The 18,730-nt window shown below is 47.2% G+C and overlaps 3 protein-coding genes across 5 annotated transcripts; 2 read left to right on the forward strand and 1 right to left on the reverse strand.

The window, feature by feature from the left end:
• The first annotated feature begins 4,243 nt into the window (after window positions 1–4,243).
• PIP4P1 (phosphatidylinositol-4,5-bisphosphate 4-phosphatase 1) lies at window positions 4,244–8,158 on the forward strand. Of its 2 annotated transcripts, none has more exons than XM_067741857.1 (7): window positions 4,244–4,826; window positions 5,167–5,357; window positions 5,726–5,832; window positions 6,287–6,392; window positions 6,597–6,649; window positions 6,747–6,837; window positions 7,321–8,158. In XM_067741857.1, exons 1-7 carry the CDS (start codon window positions 4,418–4,420, stop codon window positions 7,462–7,464), a joined length of 1,101 nt encoding a protein of 366 aa, XP_067597958.1. In that variant the 5' UTR covers window positions 4,244–4,417; the 3' UTR covers window positions 7,465–8,158. The 2 variants fall into 2 exon arrangements, with proteins under 2 accessions (XP_067597958.1, XP_067597947.1); XM_067741846.1 differs by having other exon boundaries at window positions 4,542–4,847.
• An 88-nt stretch (window positions 8,159–8,246) lies between these two features.
• On the reverse strand, window positions 8,247–11,385 carry APEX1 (apurinic/apyrimidinic endodeoxyribonuclease 1). 2 transcript variants are annotated; one of them, XM_067741883.1, is made up of 5 exons: window positions 11,232–11,385; window positions 10,799–10,924; window positions 10,397–10,584; window positions 9,183–9,375; window positions 8,247–9,044 (listed from the first exon to the last, which is right to left on the reverse strand). In XM_067741883.1, the coding sequence occupies exons 2-5, from the start codon at window positions 10,854–10,856 to the stop codon at window positions 8,527–8,529; spliced, it is 957 nt and encodes a 318-aa protein (XP_067597984.1). In that variant the 5' UTR covers window positions 10,857–10,924; window positions 11,232–11,385; the 3' UTR covers window positions 8,247–8,526. The 2 variants fall into 2 exon arrangements, with proteins under 2 accessions (XP_067597984.1, XP_067597993.1); XM_067741892.1 differs by having other exon boundaries at window positions 11,106–11,236.
• Window positions 11,386–11,408: 23 nt separating this feature from the next.
• On the forward strand, window positions 11,409–18,478 carry OSGEP (O-sialoglycoprotein endopeptidase). The gene is made up of 11 exons (XM_067741871.1): window positions 11,409–11,953; window positions 13,047–13,166; window positions 13,348–13,523; window positions 16,183–16,278; window positions 16,415–16,464; window positions 16,611–16,689; window positions 17,340–17,405; window positions 17,518–17,608; window positions 17,847–17,922; window positions 18,024–18,122; window positions 18,277–18,478. Exons 1-11 carry the CDS (start codon window positions 11,839–11,841, stop codon window positions 18,314–18,316), a joined length of 1,008 nt encoding a protein of 335 aa, XP_067597972.1. The 5' UTR covers window positions 11,409–11,838; the 3' UTR covers window positions 18,317–18,478.
• Window positions 18,479–18,730: the final 252 nt, after the last annotated feature.

Raw genomic sequence — 18,730 nt, forward strand, 5'->3', positions numbered from 1 at the left:
ACAGTAAATATTGACTATTATTGTTTTTCCCCTTTGTCTCTTTTTCTTTTTGATTTCTCTAGACCCACCTAACCATGAATTGGATCAGAACAAAAACTAGAGGTACGCCCAGCCCATCAACAGCAACTCTAATCCTGCATTGTTTAAAACAGAAGCCACTAGCCAAATATGGCTATTTCAATTTAATAAAATTAAAAGATAAAATAAAAAGTAAAAATTCAGTTCTTAGTTATACTAACCACATTTAAACTGCTCAAAAGCTACATGTGGCTAGTGGCTACCACATTGCAAAGCACAGAAACATTTCAATCATTACAGAAAGAATAGTGCACAACACTATTCTTACCTTTTCTAGTCACTGCTCCCCAGTCTCCACATTTTACAAAGCTGGAACTATGTTTTATTCTGTACTTGTAGGGTTCCTGTAGTCAGGAACAAAACAATTATCAACTTTAGGGTGATTATAGCTCATTACTGCCTTATTACCCTTTTTCTATCTTCTTCTCACCCCTCTTTGAAGTTCTGAGGTACTCCCATGTCCAGGCACACATGCAGTAACACACCCATCTTCCATGCTCAATATCAAGGAAACTGAAGAATGGCAGTGGTAGTTTCTAAGTCACTAAGTATTGGCTTATGGAGTGGGAAGATATCTCGAGATAGTGACTCCCAATGGCAACTTTTATAGAAGGAGGCTCAGCCTCTTAGGACTTTTTAGGCAGGAAACCTATTTTATTCCTGCCCTCTCAACTGAAATTTCTCATTCTCTCTAGACCACAAGATAGTTGTTCTCCTATTTAAATACCTACCCCACCATCACCAAGAATCTTTGACCTTCCATTTTTCTCCAGTTCCTGAAACTAAAATGTTATTTTAGTTTAGTTCCTCCCGCCCCCCCACTCCCCCCATCTCCCCGTAAAAGGATCACTTTCATTTCTCTTCTCTGTGTGAGATCCCTATTTGTGCCTCATTCAGTGCAGGAACAGAGTGAAGATAAACAGACTGACCTAACAGATCAATCCCCAGATAGAGAAGCTGACTACATCCTAAAGGAAGGGCCAAAGCACTGGGGCATGGAAAGGACATAAAACAGAAGGCAACAAAGGTGTAGAGTGATAAAGAGAAATAACCCCTTAAAACTAGACCACACCCTACCCCACTCCATCCAACTGCCCATACTACACCTCATCTTGGTTAATTCACTCTGCACATTACCAAAAACATTCTTTGCCCTGGAAATGGAGTAAGGGACTGTGTTGGTTTCACACAGGTGGCAAACTACCACCTCAGGAAAGGGTAAAGAAGAAATAGGGTAAGTGGAAAGAGAAATCAAATTGGGATCCTGGGTGGCAGAAGCCCAGCAGATGCCTCCAGCCCCATTCTCTGCCATCTACACCATGTGATAGTTACCACTTGGTTGGAAGCCTGAAGAAAAAAACCTTCCAAATCTTTGCAGTGTCTTTCTTTATATCCTCCTGTTATGGACTCTTAGGGACTATCTTAAAACTCATATGTTGAAGCCCTAATCCCTTAACCCCAAAGTGACTATGTTTGGAGATAGGGTCTTAAAGAGATAATTAGGTTAAATGAGGTCACAAGGGGCCCTAATTCCTTATAAGAAGAGAAAGAGGGCTTCCCTGGTGGCGCAGTGGTTGAGAGTCTGCCTGCCGATGCAGGGGACACGGGTTCGTGCCCCAGTCCGGGGAAGATCCCACATGCCGTGGAGCGGCTGGGCCCGTGAGCCATGGCTGCTAAGTCTGTGCGTCCGGAGCCTGTGCTCTGCAACAGGAGAGGCCACAACAGTGAGAGGCCCGCATACCACAAAAAAAAAAAAAAAAAAGAAGAGGAAGAGACAGCAGGGATGTGTGCTCAGAGGGAACAGGCCCTGTGAGGACACAGTGGAGAAGGTGGCTATCTGCAAACCAAAGGCAGAGGCCTGCTGACACCTTGATCTTGGGCTTCAAGGCTCCAGAACTGTGAGAAAATAAATTTCTATTGTTTAAGCCACCCAGTCTGTGATATTTTATTATGACAGTCCTAGCAAACAAATATACCTCCATAGCCTGATTTTCTCAGTCTATGTGAGAAGCCCCCATCCCATAAGTAAGACACCTGGTACCAGGGGTAACATTGAAGTTATTTACCTGTATAGTACAGGAGCCAACCAATCAGAACAAATGCCAGCCATAAACTGATACCAGCCACACTGGAGTGTCCCAGCTGAATATCCACCCTGCCTGGGACTACAGCTGACAGTATTGCTCAGTACACAAAGTTCCCTCAAGATAGGGCTTAAGGTAATTAATTAATTAGTTTAATAGTCATTTATCAAGCAACTTCTATGTGCCAGGTATTAAGCATCAAAAGGCCTCCATCTCAGATACCATGCATTCTGCCACCTCTGCACTTCTGCCTTTTCTATATGCCTAGTAGGTGATGTGAGTGCAAAAGCATTAAATCATAAGTCAGGGACTTTCCTGGTGGTCCAGTGGTTAAGAGTCCACGCTCCCAATGCAGGGAGCACAGGTTCAATCCCTGGTTGGGGAACTAAGATCCCACATGCTGCACAATGTGGCCAAAAAAAAAAAAGAACCATAAGTCAGAAGACCTCGACTTTTCTGGACTTTTTTTTTTTTTTAATTTGGTTATTACTTGGTACAGTGAGGGGAAAGCACAAGCCATGAAAAACTGAAGTGTTGTCAGTTAACAGCGTGCTAGAAAGAACTTATTATAGAAATGGGCTTGTGTTAAGAGATTTTGAAAGGGTTTAAGGAAATGGGATTTTGCTCTGGATTGAATGCTGTCAGGAAGTAGAGTAATTCTATGATTGGGTATCTAATACATTTTGTCTAGAAGGAGAGAAGACCAGATAAGAGGCCAAGCTCTAATACGTAAAAAAGTAGCAGTCAGGGCTTCCCTGGTGGTGCAGTGGTTGAGAGTCTGCCTGCCGATGCAGGGGACACGGGTTCATGCCCCGGTCCGGGAAAATCCCACATGCTGCGGAGCAGCCAGGCCCGTGAGCCATGGCCGCTGAACCTGCGCGTCCGGAGCCTGTGCTCCGCAACGGGAGAGGCCACAACAGTGAGAGGCCCGCGTACCAAAGGAAAAAAAAAAAATGAAGTAGCAGTTATTCATATTAGCTGGGGGAGGAGGATATTGGGGATTTTTGTAGCTTGGAGTATGTTCATGTTTTGTTTTGTTTTTTAATTAAAAAAAATTTTATTTATTTTATTTTTGGCTCCCTTGGGTCTTCGTTGTTGCGCGGAGTCTTTCTCTAGTCGCAGTGAGCAGAGGCTACTCTTTGTTGTGGTGTGCGGGTTTCCTGCTGCAGTGGCTTCTCTTGTTACGAAGCACGGGCTCTAGGCGCACAGGCTTCAGTAGTTGTGGCACGTGGGCTCGGTAGTTGTGGCACACGGGCTTAGCTGCTCCGCGGCAGGTGGGAATCTTCCCGGACCAGGGATTGAACCCACGTCCCCTGCATTGGCAGGCGGATTCTTAACCACTACGCCACCTGGGAAGTCCTGGCTGTATGTTTAAATGTTTGAGCTGCTTAAGATCTTTTCCAATACTTGTCAGAAAAACCTCCATTAGCAGTCTCCTGGCTGGGGGCAAAGCAGAGACAAGTCTAAAGACTGTTATGCCATATAAGGTGACTAAAATCTCTTTGAACTTGATTGGTAACTCAGTCAAAAAACTCTTATCATACATATATGTTTATAATTGGGGGTCACAAAATTGAGTAAAATGATGAGACATTCTTGCAGCGATAGAGACAGATTCACACAAAGATGCTTTCATAATTTAACCAGGGATGGTGGGAGAGTGGGATCTGCAAGGCAGCTTCCTGGAGAAGCCGGTCTTGTGTCCTGTTCCAGAAGTGACTTCAGTGAGAAAGCCTGGGGTGAAAATCTTAACGTTTTAATACATTTCCTTCTGGCACATCTTCACCCTCACTTTTTACAGGTATTCCTTTGAGTAGAGTGGCTAACTATTGCCTACCGTTCCTACTCCCGGTGCTTAGAACAGCCCAAACTCCCTCACGCTTTCACTGCAGCTCGTTGAGCCACGCCCCCAGGTTCTGGCTCTAAGTTCGGGCCAATAAAGTTGCGCCCCAAGGATCGCAGGACCAGGGAAAGGAAGCCTCCAGCCAATGAGAGGCCAATTATAACCTCAAAGAGTAGAAAAATCTTTTAGTGATGTTTTTGGACTAATGAGGAGCAATGACTATGCGCCCGCTCTGGGCGTCTGACAGAGGACCGGCGGCTGCCTGAAACACCAGTGAGCTGAAGCAGCCCTGCCCCACCTCCTGGTCTGGAGGTAGCGCGATGGGCCACGCTTCCAATAGCTCGAAGAACTTCTCGTCACGTGCAGTTTTTGCAGGCCCAGCGGCGTCCTGAAAGTCATGTGACAGTTGACGATGGCGCCACTCTCCCCAATGGAAAATAGGAGCTGCCTTCACAGGACCAGAAATTGGTTTGTCTCCGCGAATAATAGCACGACGAGGGCGGGGATAGCCTATCAAGTGCTGTGGGCGAAACGGGGCGGGGCAGGCCACTGGTTGCGGGCGAGCTGGCCGCGCGGCGCGCAGGCGCCCTTGGGACCCGGTAGCGGCGGCGGTGGCTGCGGCGACGGCGGCGGCGAAGAGCCGGATCCTTGGCCAAAGCGGGAGGCGGCGGTGGAGGCCATGGCGGCAGATGGAGAGCGATCCCCGCTGCTCTCTGAGCCCATCGACGGTGGCGCCGGCGGCAACGGATTAGTGGGGCCGGGCGGGAGTGGGGCTGGGCCCGGGGGAGGCCTGACCCCCTCCGCACCACCGTACGGAGCCGGTAAACATGCCCCGCCCCAGGGTAAGACGGGGCGGGTCCGAGGTGTTCCCGGGGGTACTCTGAGAGGAGCAGGGGGCGGGACCGAGGGCGGGGGCGGGGCCCAAGCGCCAGGTGCGGAGCTGTTGCACCTGTGACCGGGGGCGGCTTCCTTCCCTCCGCAATCGCGACCGGAGCTTCGGAGCGGAAGGGGGTTCTGAGGAATCTGATCGAAGCACTGATCATAAGATCCCGCTGAGCTTGTCAGAAGGCTTGAGGACCAGCAAGAGTTGCCCTACTCCGTGTAGCTTCAGTGGGGGTGTCAGCAACTGATGCCAGCCCTTCTTTTTACCTTCCTCTCCAGCATTTCCCCCGTTCCCCGAGGGACACCCAGCCGTGTTGCCTGGGGAGGACCCACCCCCCTATTCACCCCTGACCAGCCCGGACAGTGGGAGTGCTCCCATGATCACCTGCAGAGTCTGCCAGTCTCTCATCAACGTGGAAGGCAAGATGCATCAGCATGTAGTCAAATGTGGCGTCTGCAATGAAGCCACTGTGAGTTATACAAATCTGTGAAATGGGTCCTGTTTCCTAGATCCTCTTTCTGATCCCTTGATTCTAGACCCGGACCTTCACGCGTTAGCCAGCTGCTCTTGATGAAACCCAGGTTTCAGTTCCAGGCGTCTCACACAGCCATTTCCCCAGAAGCCACTCACCAAAGCTAATATTTACCATCCCTCACCTTCATACCTATCTTGGATACTTAAGCTTAGTTTTCATTTGCAAATCTCATGTTATATGCCTTTCATTTCTCTGTCCCGTCTAAGATTTTATCTCTCTGATCTCTCCTCAGAAGGTTTTTGGAGGAATTGGAAGGAATTGGGATTAGAGGTTTGCTTACCGATGTCCCCATTATTCTCTAGCCAATCAAGAATGCACCCCCAGGGAAAAAATATGTTCGATGCCCCTGCAACTGTCTCCTTATCTGCAAAGTGACTTCCCAGCGGATCGCCTGCCCTCGGCCATACTGGTGAGAGGGATAATTTGGGGAAGGGCATTAGTGGGGAAAATCGGAAAGCCGAAAAAGGGTGAATGTTTATCGAGAATGTAAAGGTGAGAGAGACTGGTGTTTATTTAGAAGGAGAAAAAGCTAAGGACTGTTGTGCCTCTAGAATGTTATAGCCATCTTTCTCATCTCTCAATAAAAAGATTGGGAGAAAAGTGGTGTCCTTTAGGAAGATGGAGAGTGTCAGAGACTGGGTGAATTATCCTGAGGTAAAAGGGAAATTAGAGGCCTGAAGTTTAAGCGATGCTCTTCCTCAAGGATTCTCTGCGGTAGGGCTGGGGGGGGGTGCAGAGTATCTTAAATGTACAGAGAAGTAGAGGGACTTAGAGAGCCAGGGAGTGGGGGATGTAAAGGAGGAATAATGTAGGGATCCTTAGGATTGAAAACTTTAAAAACATAGTCTTTTTCTTCTGTACAGCAAAAGAATCATCAACCTGGGGCCTGTGCATCCGGGACCTTTGAGTCCAGAACCACAACCTGTGGGTGTCAGGGTCATCTGTGGACATTGCAAGAATACTTTTCTGGTGAGGAGAGGTATTGGGAAGCCCTGGGGGACGGGGGGTGGGCAGCGGAGAAGTAGTCATGAATATATTTCTGAGTTATGATAATGAATCCTGAAAAGGTCTGTTTTATGAGGACCCATTTCCCAGCCTCCACTGCCCCAGGGCTCTCATTGAAGATGATGCTGCTTCTACTATTTATTGGTTTCTCTTTTCCTTTCTCCGTAGTGGACAGAGTTCACAGACCGAACCTTGGCCCGTTGCCCTCACTGCAGGAAAGTGTGAGTGATTAGAGAGCGGCATCGTTGAGCTGGGTAGTGAATAGAGTAAAAGCTACAGGGCCATTGTAAGTATCCATTTTTGTTTGCCTCCCCACAGGTCATCTATTGGGCGCAGATATCCACGAAAGAGATGTATCTGCTGCTTCTTGCTTGGCTTACTCTTGGCAGTCACTGCCACTGGCCTTGCTGTGAGTAACCTTGATCCAACCCCTTTCATTCTGCAGCCTCGTCTCTGTAGGCTAAGATTGGGGAAATGGCTATCCTAAAAAGAAGTGAAAGAAACTGTTTTTGTTTGTCTTGTTTTAACGTGCAGATGAACTGAAGTTGAAGGAGACTGATAAACGGTCTTCACTGTTACTATCAGAGTAGAAAACAGCTATCTTCTTTATGCAGAGGATAGAAAAATAGAGCAGTGGTTTAGATTGAGTTGCTATTAGGAAACCTGGCTTGGTTGTCAGACACGAAGAAAAACTGACAGATGTCTGGGATTGTTATGTTCCTGCCTAGTGGAGGGAGCTAGACAGCTGGGCCTTTTAAAAGGTCCCTGAAGGTGGCTGCATGTGGATAGCGGACAGAGACTGAAGCTTGAGTTCCATGTTACTGTTACTAGGGCTCCTACAAAGTGGTGAGAGATCAACAGTAACCTCATCTTCCTTTTTCTTCTTCATCAGTTTGGCACATGGAAGCATGCACAACGATACGGAGGCATCTATGCAGCCTGGGCATTTGTCATCCTGTTGGCTGTGCTGTGTTTGGGCCGGGCCCTCTATTGGGCCTGTATGAAGGTCAGCCACCCTGTCCAGAACTTCTCCTGAGCCCCACGATGACCCACAGACTGCCTGGCCCCGTCCAGGTGGGGACAGTGACACTATAAAGGGAGTGATGGTAAAAGGCTCCCTGGGCTTCTATAAGGGGAGCCAAGTAGCTGCCTTCCTTTTCCCTGCAGAGAGGTAGGAAGGAACCAGGCCCTCACCTAGGTTTGGAGGAATAAGTAAACCACTGCTGGCCATCTGCTTTCCTCCAGTGGTTGCTGTGTTTAGGGTGAAGTAGGCGGAAAGTTTCCCCTAAACCTGGGTCCTAAAAGACGGTTCTAGCCTTGTCCTTCCTATATGCTCCCTGAGAGCCATTCCTGTCCCTTACACATTCCAGGGCAGGGTGGGGGTGGGTAGCCCTGGGGGTCTCCCTCCCTCTTGTGCACCATTAGGACCTTGCTGCTGCTATTGCACTTCATCAGGGGCTGGCTCTGGTCTCAGCACCCTCAGTCTCCTCTCCCCCATTCCACGTCCTCTGGGGGTGGGGTCAGCCGCTGCTCTGTACAGAACCACAGGAACTGATGTATATATAACTATTTAATGTGGGGTATGGTCCCCTAGTCCTGTATTTCCTATAATTCCTCCTTTTCAACCTTACCCCCCAGTTGCAGTATTTAACTGGGCTGGGTAGGGTTGCTCTGTCATGGGGGAAGTTAGGGACTCATCCTGTGCTTGTAAATAAATAAGGTCATGACTCCACTCTTCCAGTTGTTAAATCTGTGTGTATGAAAGGATGAGGGGAATTTTTAGCCCCACAAAGGGGTAGAATACAAAGACAGCAAGGCTGAAACTATGACTCTTTATTTTCACATGGACAGTTCAAAGGAAGTCATCAGTAGTTTTGTTTAATGTAAAAAAAAAAGAATCCCGCCCCCCAACACACACACACAAAAATCATGGAGAACTTAATTCTGTTTCTAGAAGCCTGGTTAAAGGATTCATAGTTTAGAAGGGAAATAACAGTGTAGATTTCTCTAGAGAGCAGTTTTTAAAGCTTGGGAGTAAGAAGTTTAAAGCTAGTTTAGTGGGCTTATTTCCCAGGCTCAAAATGATTTGGGGGAGGTGTCACAGTGCTAGATATAGGGTGATGGGACAGTGGTCACTGCCCAGAGCCTTGGAACGGATCTTGCTGTCACACAAAGCAGGCAACAGAGAGTGAGACAATAAGAAGTAATCAAGGCGCCAACCAACGTTTTTGGATCGCGCGTTCATCATGTATGTCCAAAAGGTATAGGCATAGGCCGTGTTGGGGTAGAGGTGCCGGAAACTGTCAGTCAGTGGCACAGCCTGCAGCAATTCCCCAAAGCCATGACGCTCTTCTGGAGTGAAGCCAGCATTCTTTTTGTTTCCCTTTGGGTTGCGAAGATCAATTTCTTCATGAGCCACATTGAGGTCCCCACATAGCACAAGGGGCTTGCGGGAAGCCAAACCCTTCAGGAATTTGCGGAAGGCTTCATCCCAGCGCTGCCGGTACTCCAGGCGCACCAGACCTCGGCCTGCATTAGGTACATAGGCTGTCACCAGCACAAATGCATCATATTCAGCCACAATCACTCTGCCTTCCTGATCATGTTCCTCTTCACCTACAGAAACAATGAAACAATTGGCAAAAAGTTTAAGAAAGGGAAAGCAAAGAATAAAGGGATCAAGAATTGGGGCTGGAGTGGGATATCAGCAACTGGTTTGGAAGAGCTGGGCTTTAGGAATCAACAGGGTCTCACCAATGCCATAGGAGACTTTGAGTGGGCACTGGCGGGAGAGTAGGCCCACACCACTGTACCCTTCCTTGTCTGAAGGAGCTGACCAGTACTGATGGGATAGTCCAGAGAGTGCTTGAAGTTCAGCTGGTAGTTTGTTCTCAGAACATTTGGTCTCTTGGAGGCACAGGATATCTGGGGCTTCCTCCTTTACCCACTGTGAGCGAAATGAAAGGTAGAAAAAGTATTATCAATTCAGCAGACATTTACTGAAGAATCTATGTGCTAAGTACTAGAGATACACAGGTGAGGGACTTCCCTGATGGCACAGTGGTTAAGAATCCACCTGCCAATGCAGGGGACATGGGTTCATCCCTGGTCCGGGAAGATCCCACATGCCGCGGAGCTACTAAGCCCGTGTGCCACAACTACTGAGCCTGTGGGCCTAGAGCCCGTGCTCTGCAACAAGAGAAGCCACAGCAATGAAAACCCCGTGCACCACAACAAAGAGTAGCCCCTGCTCACCCCAACTAGAGAAAGCCTGTGCGCAGCAACGAAGACCCAATGCAGCCATAAATAAATAAATAGGACAGTCTCTGCAAAAGGAGTATAAGTCTAGCACACAGTATTTGAAGTTATAAATTACATAAGTAGCAGGGAGACAAGAAAGTGTTCCATGCAACACTGAGAAGATTGGTTTTTTCCCTATAGGCAATGGATAGCCAGCTAAGATTTTTTAAGTAGTTATTTAAATGTTGGATATGCAAGAAATAAAATGAAACAAGTCCAGTAACGAGGTTTTTCTGACATGCTAGGAAAAAGATGAGGACATTAAATAAAACAATGGCAGTGGAACTGGTGGAATGGCATCTAAGAAATACAAGTGGGGGGCTTCCCTGGTGGCACGCGGAGCAACTAAGCCCGTGCGCCACAACTACTGGGCCTGCGCTCTAGAGGCCCCGCTCCGCAACAAGAAAAGCCACCGCAATGAAAAGCCCCCGCTAACCACAACCAAGAGTAGCCCCCGCTCGCCACAATTAGAGAAAGCCCCCGCTTAGCAACTAAGACCCAACGCAGCCAAAAATAAATAAATTTATAAAGAGAAAAGAAATACAAGTGGTATGATTTGGTGAAAACTTTTTATCTCTGCCACAAGAAAACGACAGTGCTAGGAACTAAAATGGGAAAAGGTGATTAAACCCCAAGATCAGTACCCCCCTCCCCTTAATTCCACTCACATCTAAACCTTTCTTCTTAATCCAGGCTCGAAGCCCATCCACATTCCAGGAGCAGATCTTCAGTGTGGCTGATTTGCCACCGGGTGAGGTTTTCTGATCTGGGGGGTCCTCATACATGACTGTCCCCTCTCCTGTTGCCTCTTTTTCATTTTTTTTCGCTCCCGCCTTGCTCTTCTTGGCCTCTGGCTCTATAAAAATAAGTAATACACAATGATATAAGCTGGCGATAACCAACTTTGATCCGCAGTTAACTATAGATCCACCGAGAGCCTGCAGTTGCCGCGACTTCTTCGCAAACTGCAAAAATGAATATACAGTCGGTCCGTACCTCTCGTTCATCAAGGGAATTATAGACATCCCCATCGCAGCCTCTAGGGAGATGGGCCTATTTCATTCTCTTACCAATCTTGGGCTCTTCCCCGTCTTCTGCCACCGCTCCCTTTTTCCCACGTTTCGGCATCACTGTAACAAACACCCTTCTGCACCAGTTCCACGTAGCCCACCGAAGCAGTATATTTATCGCGTTGCCTACAGACGCAAAAAAGTAGTGAAACCAGCTAGGCCTGGGAAAGACTCCCCCCTCGGGCGCCCCCGCACCAAGTCCCGCCTTTCAAACCGTATTATCTCTGAATTCTTTTCCCGCCTCAGTGCACCATCGGCCTTTCAGCCCCTCATTCTCAAGACTAGATCATTTCATAGTGCCTCCTACCCTCCTCATGAGATCGGCCCTCCAGCCAATCGACGGACTTAATTAAGAACCCCGACTTAGGCTTGCCGATCAAAAGTCCAGAGAAGTCCCTACGATGGGCAAAACAACAACAACCCTGTAGCTGACCTGCTTGGGTCGCAGCCTGGCTCCTCCTTAACCCAGCACAAAGAATGGAGCACGATGTGCCCCCACGTGGGTAACTGGCGTGGTCACGTGATCTGAGATGCACCGCCAGTGGCGGAGGAATGCGGGTGATTGGTCTGTTTGTACCACGTGACCGAAAGCTCAGCCTTCCCAGCCTTCTCCGTGACTCCGGGGCACTGAAGGCCCCAATCCTCCATTCTTGGGCTGTTCATCGCTATGCCAGAATCACGACTCCTACTGCCACCTTGACCGGAGATCCCAGAGCTGTCTAAGAGAGAACAAAATCAGTGGAGAAGGTTGGGCTGGACCATGGGAGAGAGGCAGAGGAACGGATAGGAATTTAAGGAGCAGATGCCGACTCAGTGTTCCTGGCAGTTAAGAGAACAGGTCCTCGAAGGGGCCTTGATGGGTCGCCGTGACGACAGGGGTTGGAGCTGGCGCCGGCGCGCTACCAGCGGGAATTCTTTGGTATCTGTTCTGGTGCGTGCTGCTCCTTAGCAGTCACCGACTCGTTTTCTTCAGCGACCCAGAGTCTGTCCCCCAGCGCGGACTGGTGCGGGCTTCACGGCCCCAGTGGTAGCTAGGAGCCATGCCGGCGGTTTTGGGTTTTGAAGGCAGCGCCAACAAGATTGGCGTGGGAGTAGTACGGGATGGCGTGGTGCTGGCGAACCCGCGGCGGACTTACGTCACGCCTCCAGGCACAGGTACGGGAGTAGGGAACTTATAGTTTGCGGCGCACTTCTCCGCACAGCATCACCTGCAGTCTTCCTAAACGTTAGTGAAGAAAGGTGTGGAGCGCATTGTCCCCTCATAGTTTTTGATCTGAGTCTCTGAGATTATGTGACAGTGTTATCACAAGGCTGATGGATAGAAGAGTTACAGGCACTTGAACCTGGATCTTCTGAGCTCGTTCAGCATCTTTTACGTGCTAATCGTCAGCTGGCTGTTGGCTACAAAAATAGATGTATAAGCTTGTTATGGAGCTGGACATGTAGACAGAACTTCACATTACAGTGTGATAAATAGTAGATGCAGTCAAAATACACTAGAAAAGACCCCCAGCCTAGGTGTAGACAGAACTGGCTGGCTTTGCAATATTCAGTAGTTGTTTTTGGACTTCTGTATTCTTGAAATGAGAATGGTAATACCTGCATCATTGGGTCTTGAGAATTAAAGAACCAGACACATTATCACTTTTAGTAAACGTTATTTGTAAATTATATTGTAACTTGTCTACCCTCCCCGCAAACATCTGCTTATGTAGGAGAAGGCAACTGACTTGCATATACCTGAAAAGCCTCTGTGAGCAGGCGATGTTGTGACAGGTTACTCACTAGGAATGTACATGTATGTTTAGCACTCACTCTTGGCATTTGGGCACCAAGAATGTGAAGATAAATAAAATAGCCAGTGCTTTGAGATGCTCATGGTTAAACTGGGAAAAGTACGGATAATTATAATGCTATAATTGTTATATGTTACGTGTAGTATGTTAAATTCAATGATGTGTTAAATTCATGCACACGATTTGTAGGGTCACAGAAGATCACCAAAAAGTATGAGATAGGTATCACTTGAATTGAGTCCTGAGTAGGAGTTGGGTATGAAGAAGGGCATTTCTGAGAGCTGTTTAGCCTAGCTGAACAGGCTGGAAAGACTATATCTGAAAACATAGAAGACAGGATGCTTGAGAAAAGGGAAAAGGACTCTTCCTACCCCACTAAAACGTCTGTTTTGACTTCTACCTCCCTTTCTATAGAAAAACTCTGTGATCTCTGACTTGTGTCCATCTCTTAGGATTCCTTCCAGGTGCTACTGCCAGGCACCACCGAGCTGTTATCCTGGACCTGCTGCAGGAGGCACTAACAGAGGCTGGATTAACCTCCAGGGATATTGATTGCATTGCATACACCAAAGGTATGGCTGGGAGAGTGGGTGACAATGGAAGAATATACCTGGAGCCTGGCTAGGTCAAAACAGCCTGCAGCTCATCTCTGCTACCACCGCTAACACCACCCAACCTTCACATCCCCTGCTTCCCCCGGCTCTGTTTTTCCCAGCCTCTATAGGATTCTCACTCCCATTTCTGTGCCCGTAGGTCCTGGCATGGGTGCCCCACTGGTTTCTGTGGCTGTCGTAGCCCGTACTATGGCTCAGTTGTGGAATAAGCCATTGCTGGGCGTTAACCACTGCATAGCCCACATTGAGATGGGCCGCCTCATCACTGGAGCCACCAGCCCAACTGTGCTGTATGTCAGTGGAGGAAATACACAGGTATTTAACAGTACTTCACCGTTCCTTCTGTTTCCCCTCAGAGATTTTTCGTTATTTTTAATGACTGAAACAAAACAGGTCTAAAACCACAGCTTCTGGAAGAACCATTTGTTCTTGCTGGTCTTTCTTCAGACTTGACCTTGGCCTCTTGTTGGGCCGTGTGTTTAAGAGCAGGGTCTCTGAAGACATGCTTGCTGACAACAGTTTTTTCCAAGGGGATATCCACAGAGTACCTTGTGGGCATGAGGTGATTATAGTTATAAACTTTCACAAAAGACTTGATCTCTGACCTCCTGGCGATTTTCTTCTTGCCAGTGGTAGCCATCACTTTGCAGGGATAGCGAGATACCATCATCAGTGTTCTTCATGATGACCCACCAGGAGCAGCACCACCTTCCCAGGTTTCATGAACTTGTCCATTTTGACGGAAACCACTCAGGACTACGGCAGAAAAGCTCCACCATTCCTTCTTAATTTCTAAGGCACTGTACCAACAACTTTCATGTTCCACCTGAGTGGTGGGAACTGCAAGAGCAAAGCTGGGCTCATCTGAAACTAAAATATGATATACTAGAAAACGCACAACAGAGTTTGTGATATCGTATGTTTGGGCAGTATGATAGAACATTAGATGACCTTTATATATATGGCTGTAGAGATAAGGAATTTCCAATTTAGAGAAGGAAAGAATGGTAAGGATTGAAATATTCAAAATAATGAAAGGATTTTCATTATTTTGAATCTCATTTTTCCTATGAATCTTAGCAGTTAAAACTAAGGGGCACTATCCCATTTGTATCTTTACAACAATTGCATGTTTTGTTTTAGTTACTGGTGATAAATATATAGAAGTTTTTACTCTAAGAGTATGAAAATATAAATAATTTAGAAAACATTTTATGAATGGCAGAAGGTATTTTAAACTTACAGGTGAAGCCAGAGTTGTTTGGGATACCTTATAAGATCTTTTTAGGTTGGGATTAGAGAACTCGAGCCTTCCTTTCCCACATAACACCTGATGGGATTATTGTCAGGAATGGTCATTGTCTCCAGCTTATGAAAGGGTTATGTTCTAAAACTTCATCTTGTGAAATAGTTATTAAAGATGAAGCACAGGGGCTTCCCTGGTGGCGCAGTGGTTGAAAGTCCGCCTGCTGATGCAGGGGACACGGGTTTGTGCCCCGGTCTGGGAAGATCCCACATGCCGCGGAGCGGCTGGGCCCGTGAACCATGGCCGCTGAGCCTGCGCGTCCGGAGCCTGTGCTCCGCAACGGGAGAGGCCACAACAGTGAGAGGCCCGCGTACCGCAAAAAAAAAAAAAAAAAAGATGAAGCACACATTCCCGTGAAAATGATGTGGCAACTTTAATGGGTAGAGAGCAAGTAACTGGTTGAGGCCTGAAGGGTATCATACAAGGTCACGGACTTGAGGTGTGGAAAGTTTCAGTGGAAGCTTACAAGAGTTTATGGAGATGAGCAGCGATGGAATTTTCTGTTCTTTTCCTCCTCCCTTTTTTTTTTTTATTTTTTTTTATTTTTGCGGTACGCGGGCCTCTCACTGTTGGGGCCTCTCCCGTTGTGGAGCACAGGCTCCGGACGCGCAGGCTCGGCAACCATGGCTCACGGGCCCAGCCGCTCCGCGGCATGTGGGATCCTCCCGGACCGGGGCACGAACCCGTGTCCCCTGCATCGGAAGGCGGACTCTCAACCACTGCGCCACCAGGGAAGCCCTCCTCCTCCCTTTTGAAGCCTGCTTAGGTGTGAAAAACAGAAGATGATTGGGTAGGGAAGTGTAGATGACAGAAGTAGAAAGGCAGAATTTTTTCTTTCCTCTTTTGTTGCCAGCTTTTGACAGTAGAGTAAGAGCTACATCCGAATGGAAGAAAATCCCTAGCAGCACCAGAAAGGGAAAGGGACTTATGGGCCTTAGGAAGTACTCACTGTCAGCAGTGTGGAGCATATGTGTCAGTGGGTGATAAATACTCTCTGTGCTAGAAGCTGGTCACGTATGAAGAATGGACATAAGTTGGTTGCCAGTGCTGAGTTGGATGGGCCATTAGTCTGACCCAGAATGGGGTTTTTGAGTTTGGGGTTTTTTTTGTTGTGTTTGCTGCACTGCGTGACTTGTGGATCTTAGTTCCCCAACCAGGGGTTGAACGAGCACCTTCAGCAGTGAAAGAGCAGAGTCCTAACCACTGGACCGCTAGGGAATTCCCTGGGATTTTTGAGTTTCTTTTAACTCCACCTTGGTGGTTTCTAAATACCACCACCCTTGTAGGATAACCTAGAAGAACTCTGGTTTCCTGCTTCCAAGAAGGAAAGCCTTCCCTAGTACACACTGTCTAGACTGCTTTTAAAGGAATATTAGGAAGCTCCAAGCAAGAAAAATGCATCCAAAGTGATAATTTGCTTCTCCCCTGACCTAGACTACCTTCTGTAGACTAGGAATCTCCTCTGGGAATCCTTGGGGTATATATAGACTTCTCAGATAAGCGCTATTAAAAAGTACCCATTGAGGGTTTGGGAAAGTAGTTTTTCCCATTGCTTATTGCTTTTTGGAAGCTCTAGTGACCATGTTGATCCTCTGCTGTGTTCTTCCCCAAAGCCAAATGCTCCTCTTTACAGACTTGAGGTTTCATGGACATCCTCATCACCCTTAGGTGATTGCATATTCAGAACATCGTTACCGCATCTTTGGGGAAACCATCGATATTGCTGTGGGTAATTGTCTGGATCGTTTTGCTCGAGTGCTGAAGGTAAGCCATTGAGGCTGCAGAGAACATGAGATGTGAATGTATTTGGGGAGAGCCACGGAAAAGGAGGAGGAAAGTAGTAAATTAGCTTCTTAAGCTTCCTGGATACCTGACTTCATCCTCTTTTTCATTCTGCTAGATTTCCAATGACCCAAGTCCAGGCTACAACATTGAACAGATGGCAAAGCGGTAAGGGGAATAAGGTGGAAGGAGGCTGACTGGTGGGGCGCCAGGGATTTCCCTGTATATGTGTTAATGAGGTTTGGGAGGGCTTTGGAGGGTGAGCAGCCAGCTGACTACAGGCTTAAGTGCCTCATATACTCACTCCCACATAGAGGCAAGAAGCTAGTTGAGCTGCCATACACTGTAAAGGGGATGGACGTCTCATTCTCAGGGATCTTGTCTTTCATTGAGGTGAGTGTGGGAGAGGTGAGGAGATGGGCACTTCTCATGCTTTTTAATGAAGCACATGTGTTTTACTCACCAGTGTATTTTCTACATATAGCATAGTACTGGCCCATGTTAGATGCTGAATAAATTCATTTAGCAAATATTTATTGAACATCTTTTGTGTGCCAGGTGCTGTTCAAGGCAATTGTGATACAAGGTGGAGCAAAACAAAAATCCCTGCCTACTTGGAGCTTGCATTTCATGCAGTGGGGGTGGGAGACAGAAAAAGAAACAAAAAAAAAAATTGGGGAAATAATAAAATAAAAAGGGTCAGATGGGGACAAGTGCTCTAGAGAAAAATTAACTGGGGTATGGAATGGAGGGTGCCAGGGTAGACATTCATAATTACTGAGTCTTTTTTTTAAGATAATCACAGTATTTTCTTTCTTTCTTTTCTTTTTTTAAAAATTTTTTTCCCATAATTATTGAATCTTGAAAGACTTCTGCTGGTTTTATAGCTCAGTGCCAGTGAAGGGCAAGGTTGTCGTATAGGATGTACTGGTAAATTGAATTGTGGTGAAACATGGTGATACTCCAAGTGCACTAATTTTTTGCTCATATGTCATCCCCAGACCACAATTCATTGTTTTGTATGTTTTCCCCTTTAACTATAGGATGTAACCCAGCGGATGCTGGCCACGGGCGAGTGTACTCCTGAGGATCTGTGTTTCTCCCTGCAGGTAATGGAGTGAAAAGCTGGGACAGAAACTTGAAGCTGGAGGAGCTTTTATACAGTAGACAGAACTAAGCTGGGATTGTCTTTGATGTTTTCACCTTGTTTGCCTTCCACAGGAAACTGTGTTTGCAATGCTGGTAGAGATCACAGAGCGAGCCATGGCACATTGTGGCTCCCAGGAGGCCCTCATCGTGGGAGGTGTGGGGTGTATGTATCACTGGACTGTGCTTCTCTTTCCTATTTTGGGGCATGTGTATCCTCCTCCTGATACTCTAAATCTCTAAGGGTTTGGGGAAATTACTCGTTTTATTTCTTGTCCAATGCTTCCCACTCCTTGCCCCTGGAATCCCTACTTCATTTTCCTAAGTCAGTGCACATGAGGTGTACAGCCAGACTGTGGAGAAATGGCTAAAGGTAAGCTAACTGTACCCCTACCTCTTTGTAGGTAATATGAGGTTACAGGAAATGATGGAGACGATGTGCCAGGAGCGTGGAGCCCAGCTTTTTGCCACAGATGAGAGGTAAAGGCCCATTCCCTTTCTTTATTTCTTTTTTTTTCCCCTCCAATTACTATGATTTTCCATGCTTAGATCATGAATTTCATACCTCTTTTCCTTCCCAGATTCTGCATTGACAATGGAGCCATGATAGCCCAGGCTGGCTGGGAGATGTTTCGGGCTGGACACAGGACTCCTCTCAGTGAATCTGGGGTCACACAGAGGTGAGCAGCCCCTTGGAGGAGGTAAACAGGATTAAGTGGGAGGTAGGCAAAAATGCTCAGCAGGGAAGAGGATCCAGAATCTTGAGGGCAGAGAAGAATGGAAGGTGCTAAGGGGTAACTGTCCACCAAGTTTTTCCTATTTTTTTTTTTACAGGTATCGGACAGATGAAGTAGAAGTGACCTGGAGGGACTGACAAGGTTAACAGAATCGGAGTAGATAGTGCCCTACGTGGAGACCAAGGGACCCTGGGCCTTAATCTTTATCCTGACATGAGAATCCTGGCAAGGCTGTGGATGCCCCTCTCCTATCATTTGAACCTCAAGATGACTCAGCATTAAAAACATTTTTGTTTTTATATGTTGATAATCAACTTGTGTTCAGGAAGGATACACAGTTGGCACTGGATAAATTCTTGTTGATGGGGTGATGGGTAAGAAGGCAAGGGGTCAGAGCGGCACCCTGGCAGACTATGCAGGTTGCCTTGGGAGCTGCTGCTCTGGAGCTAAAATTGAGGGGAATCTCTTAGATATTCTAATCTCTTCTTAGTAATGCTATTATCATTGATACTATTTTAGCATCAGATCTTATGCTAATTGCTTTACATTTA

This window comes from Pseudorca crassidens, chromosome 1 (genome assembly GCF_039906515.1).
Source record: "Pseudorca crassidens isolate mPseCra1 chromosome 1, mPseCra1.hap1, whole genome shotgun sequence".
Classification (NCBI taxonomy): domain Eukaryota; kingdom Metazoa; phylum Chordata; class Mammalia; order Artiodactyla; family Delphinidae; genus Pseudorca; species Pseudorca crassidens.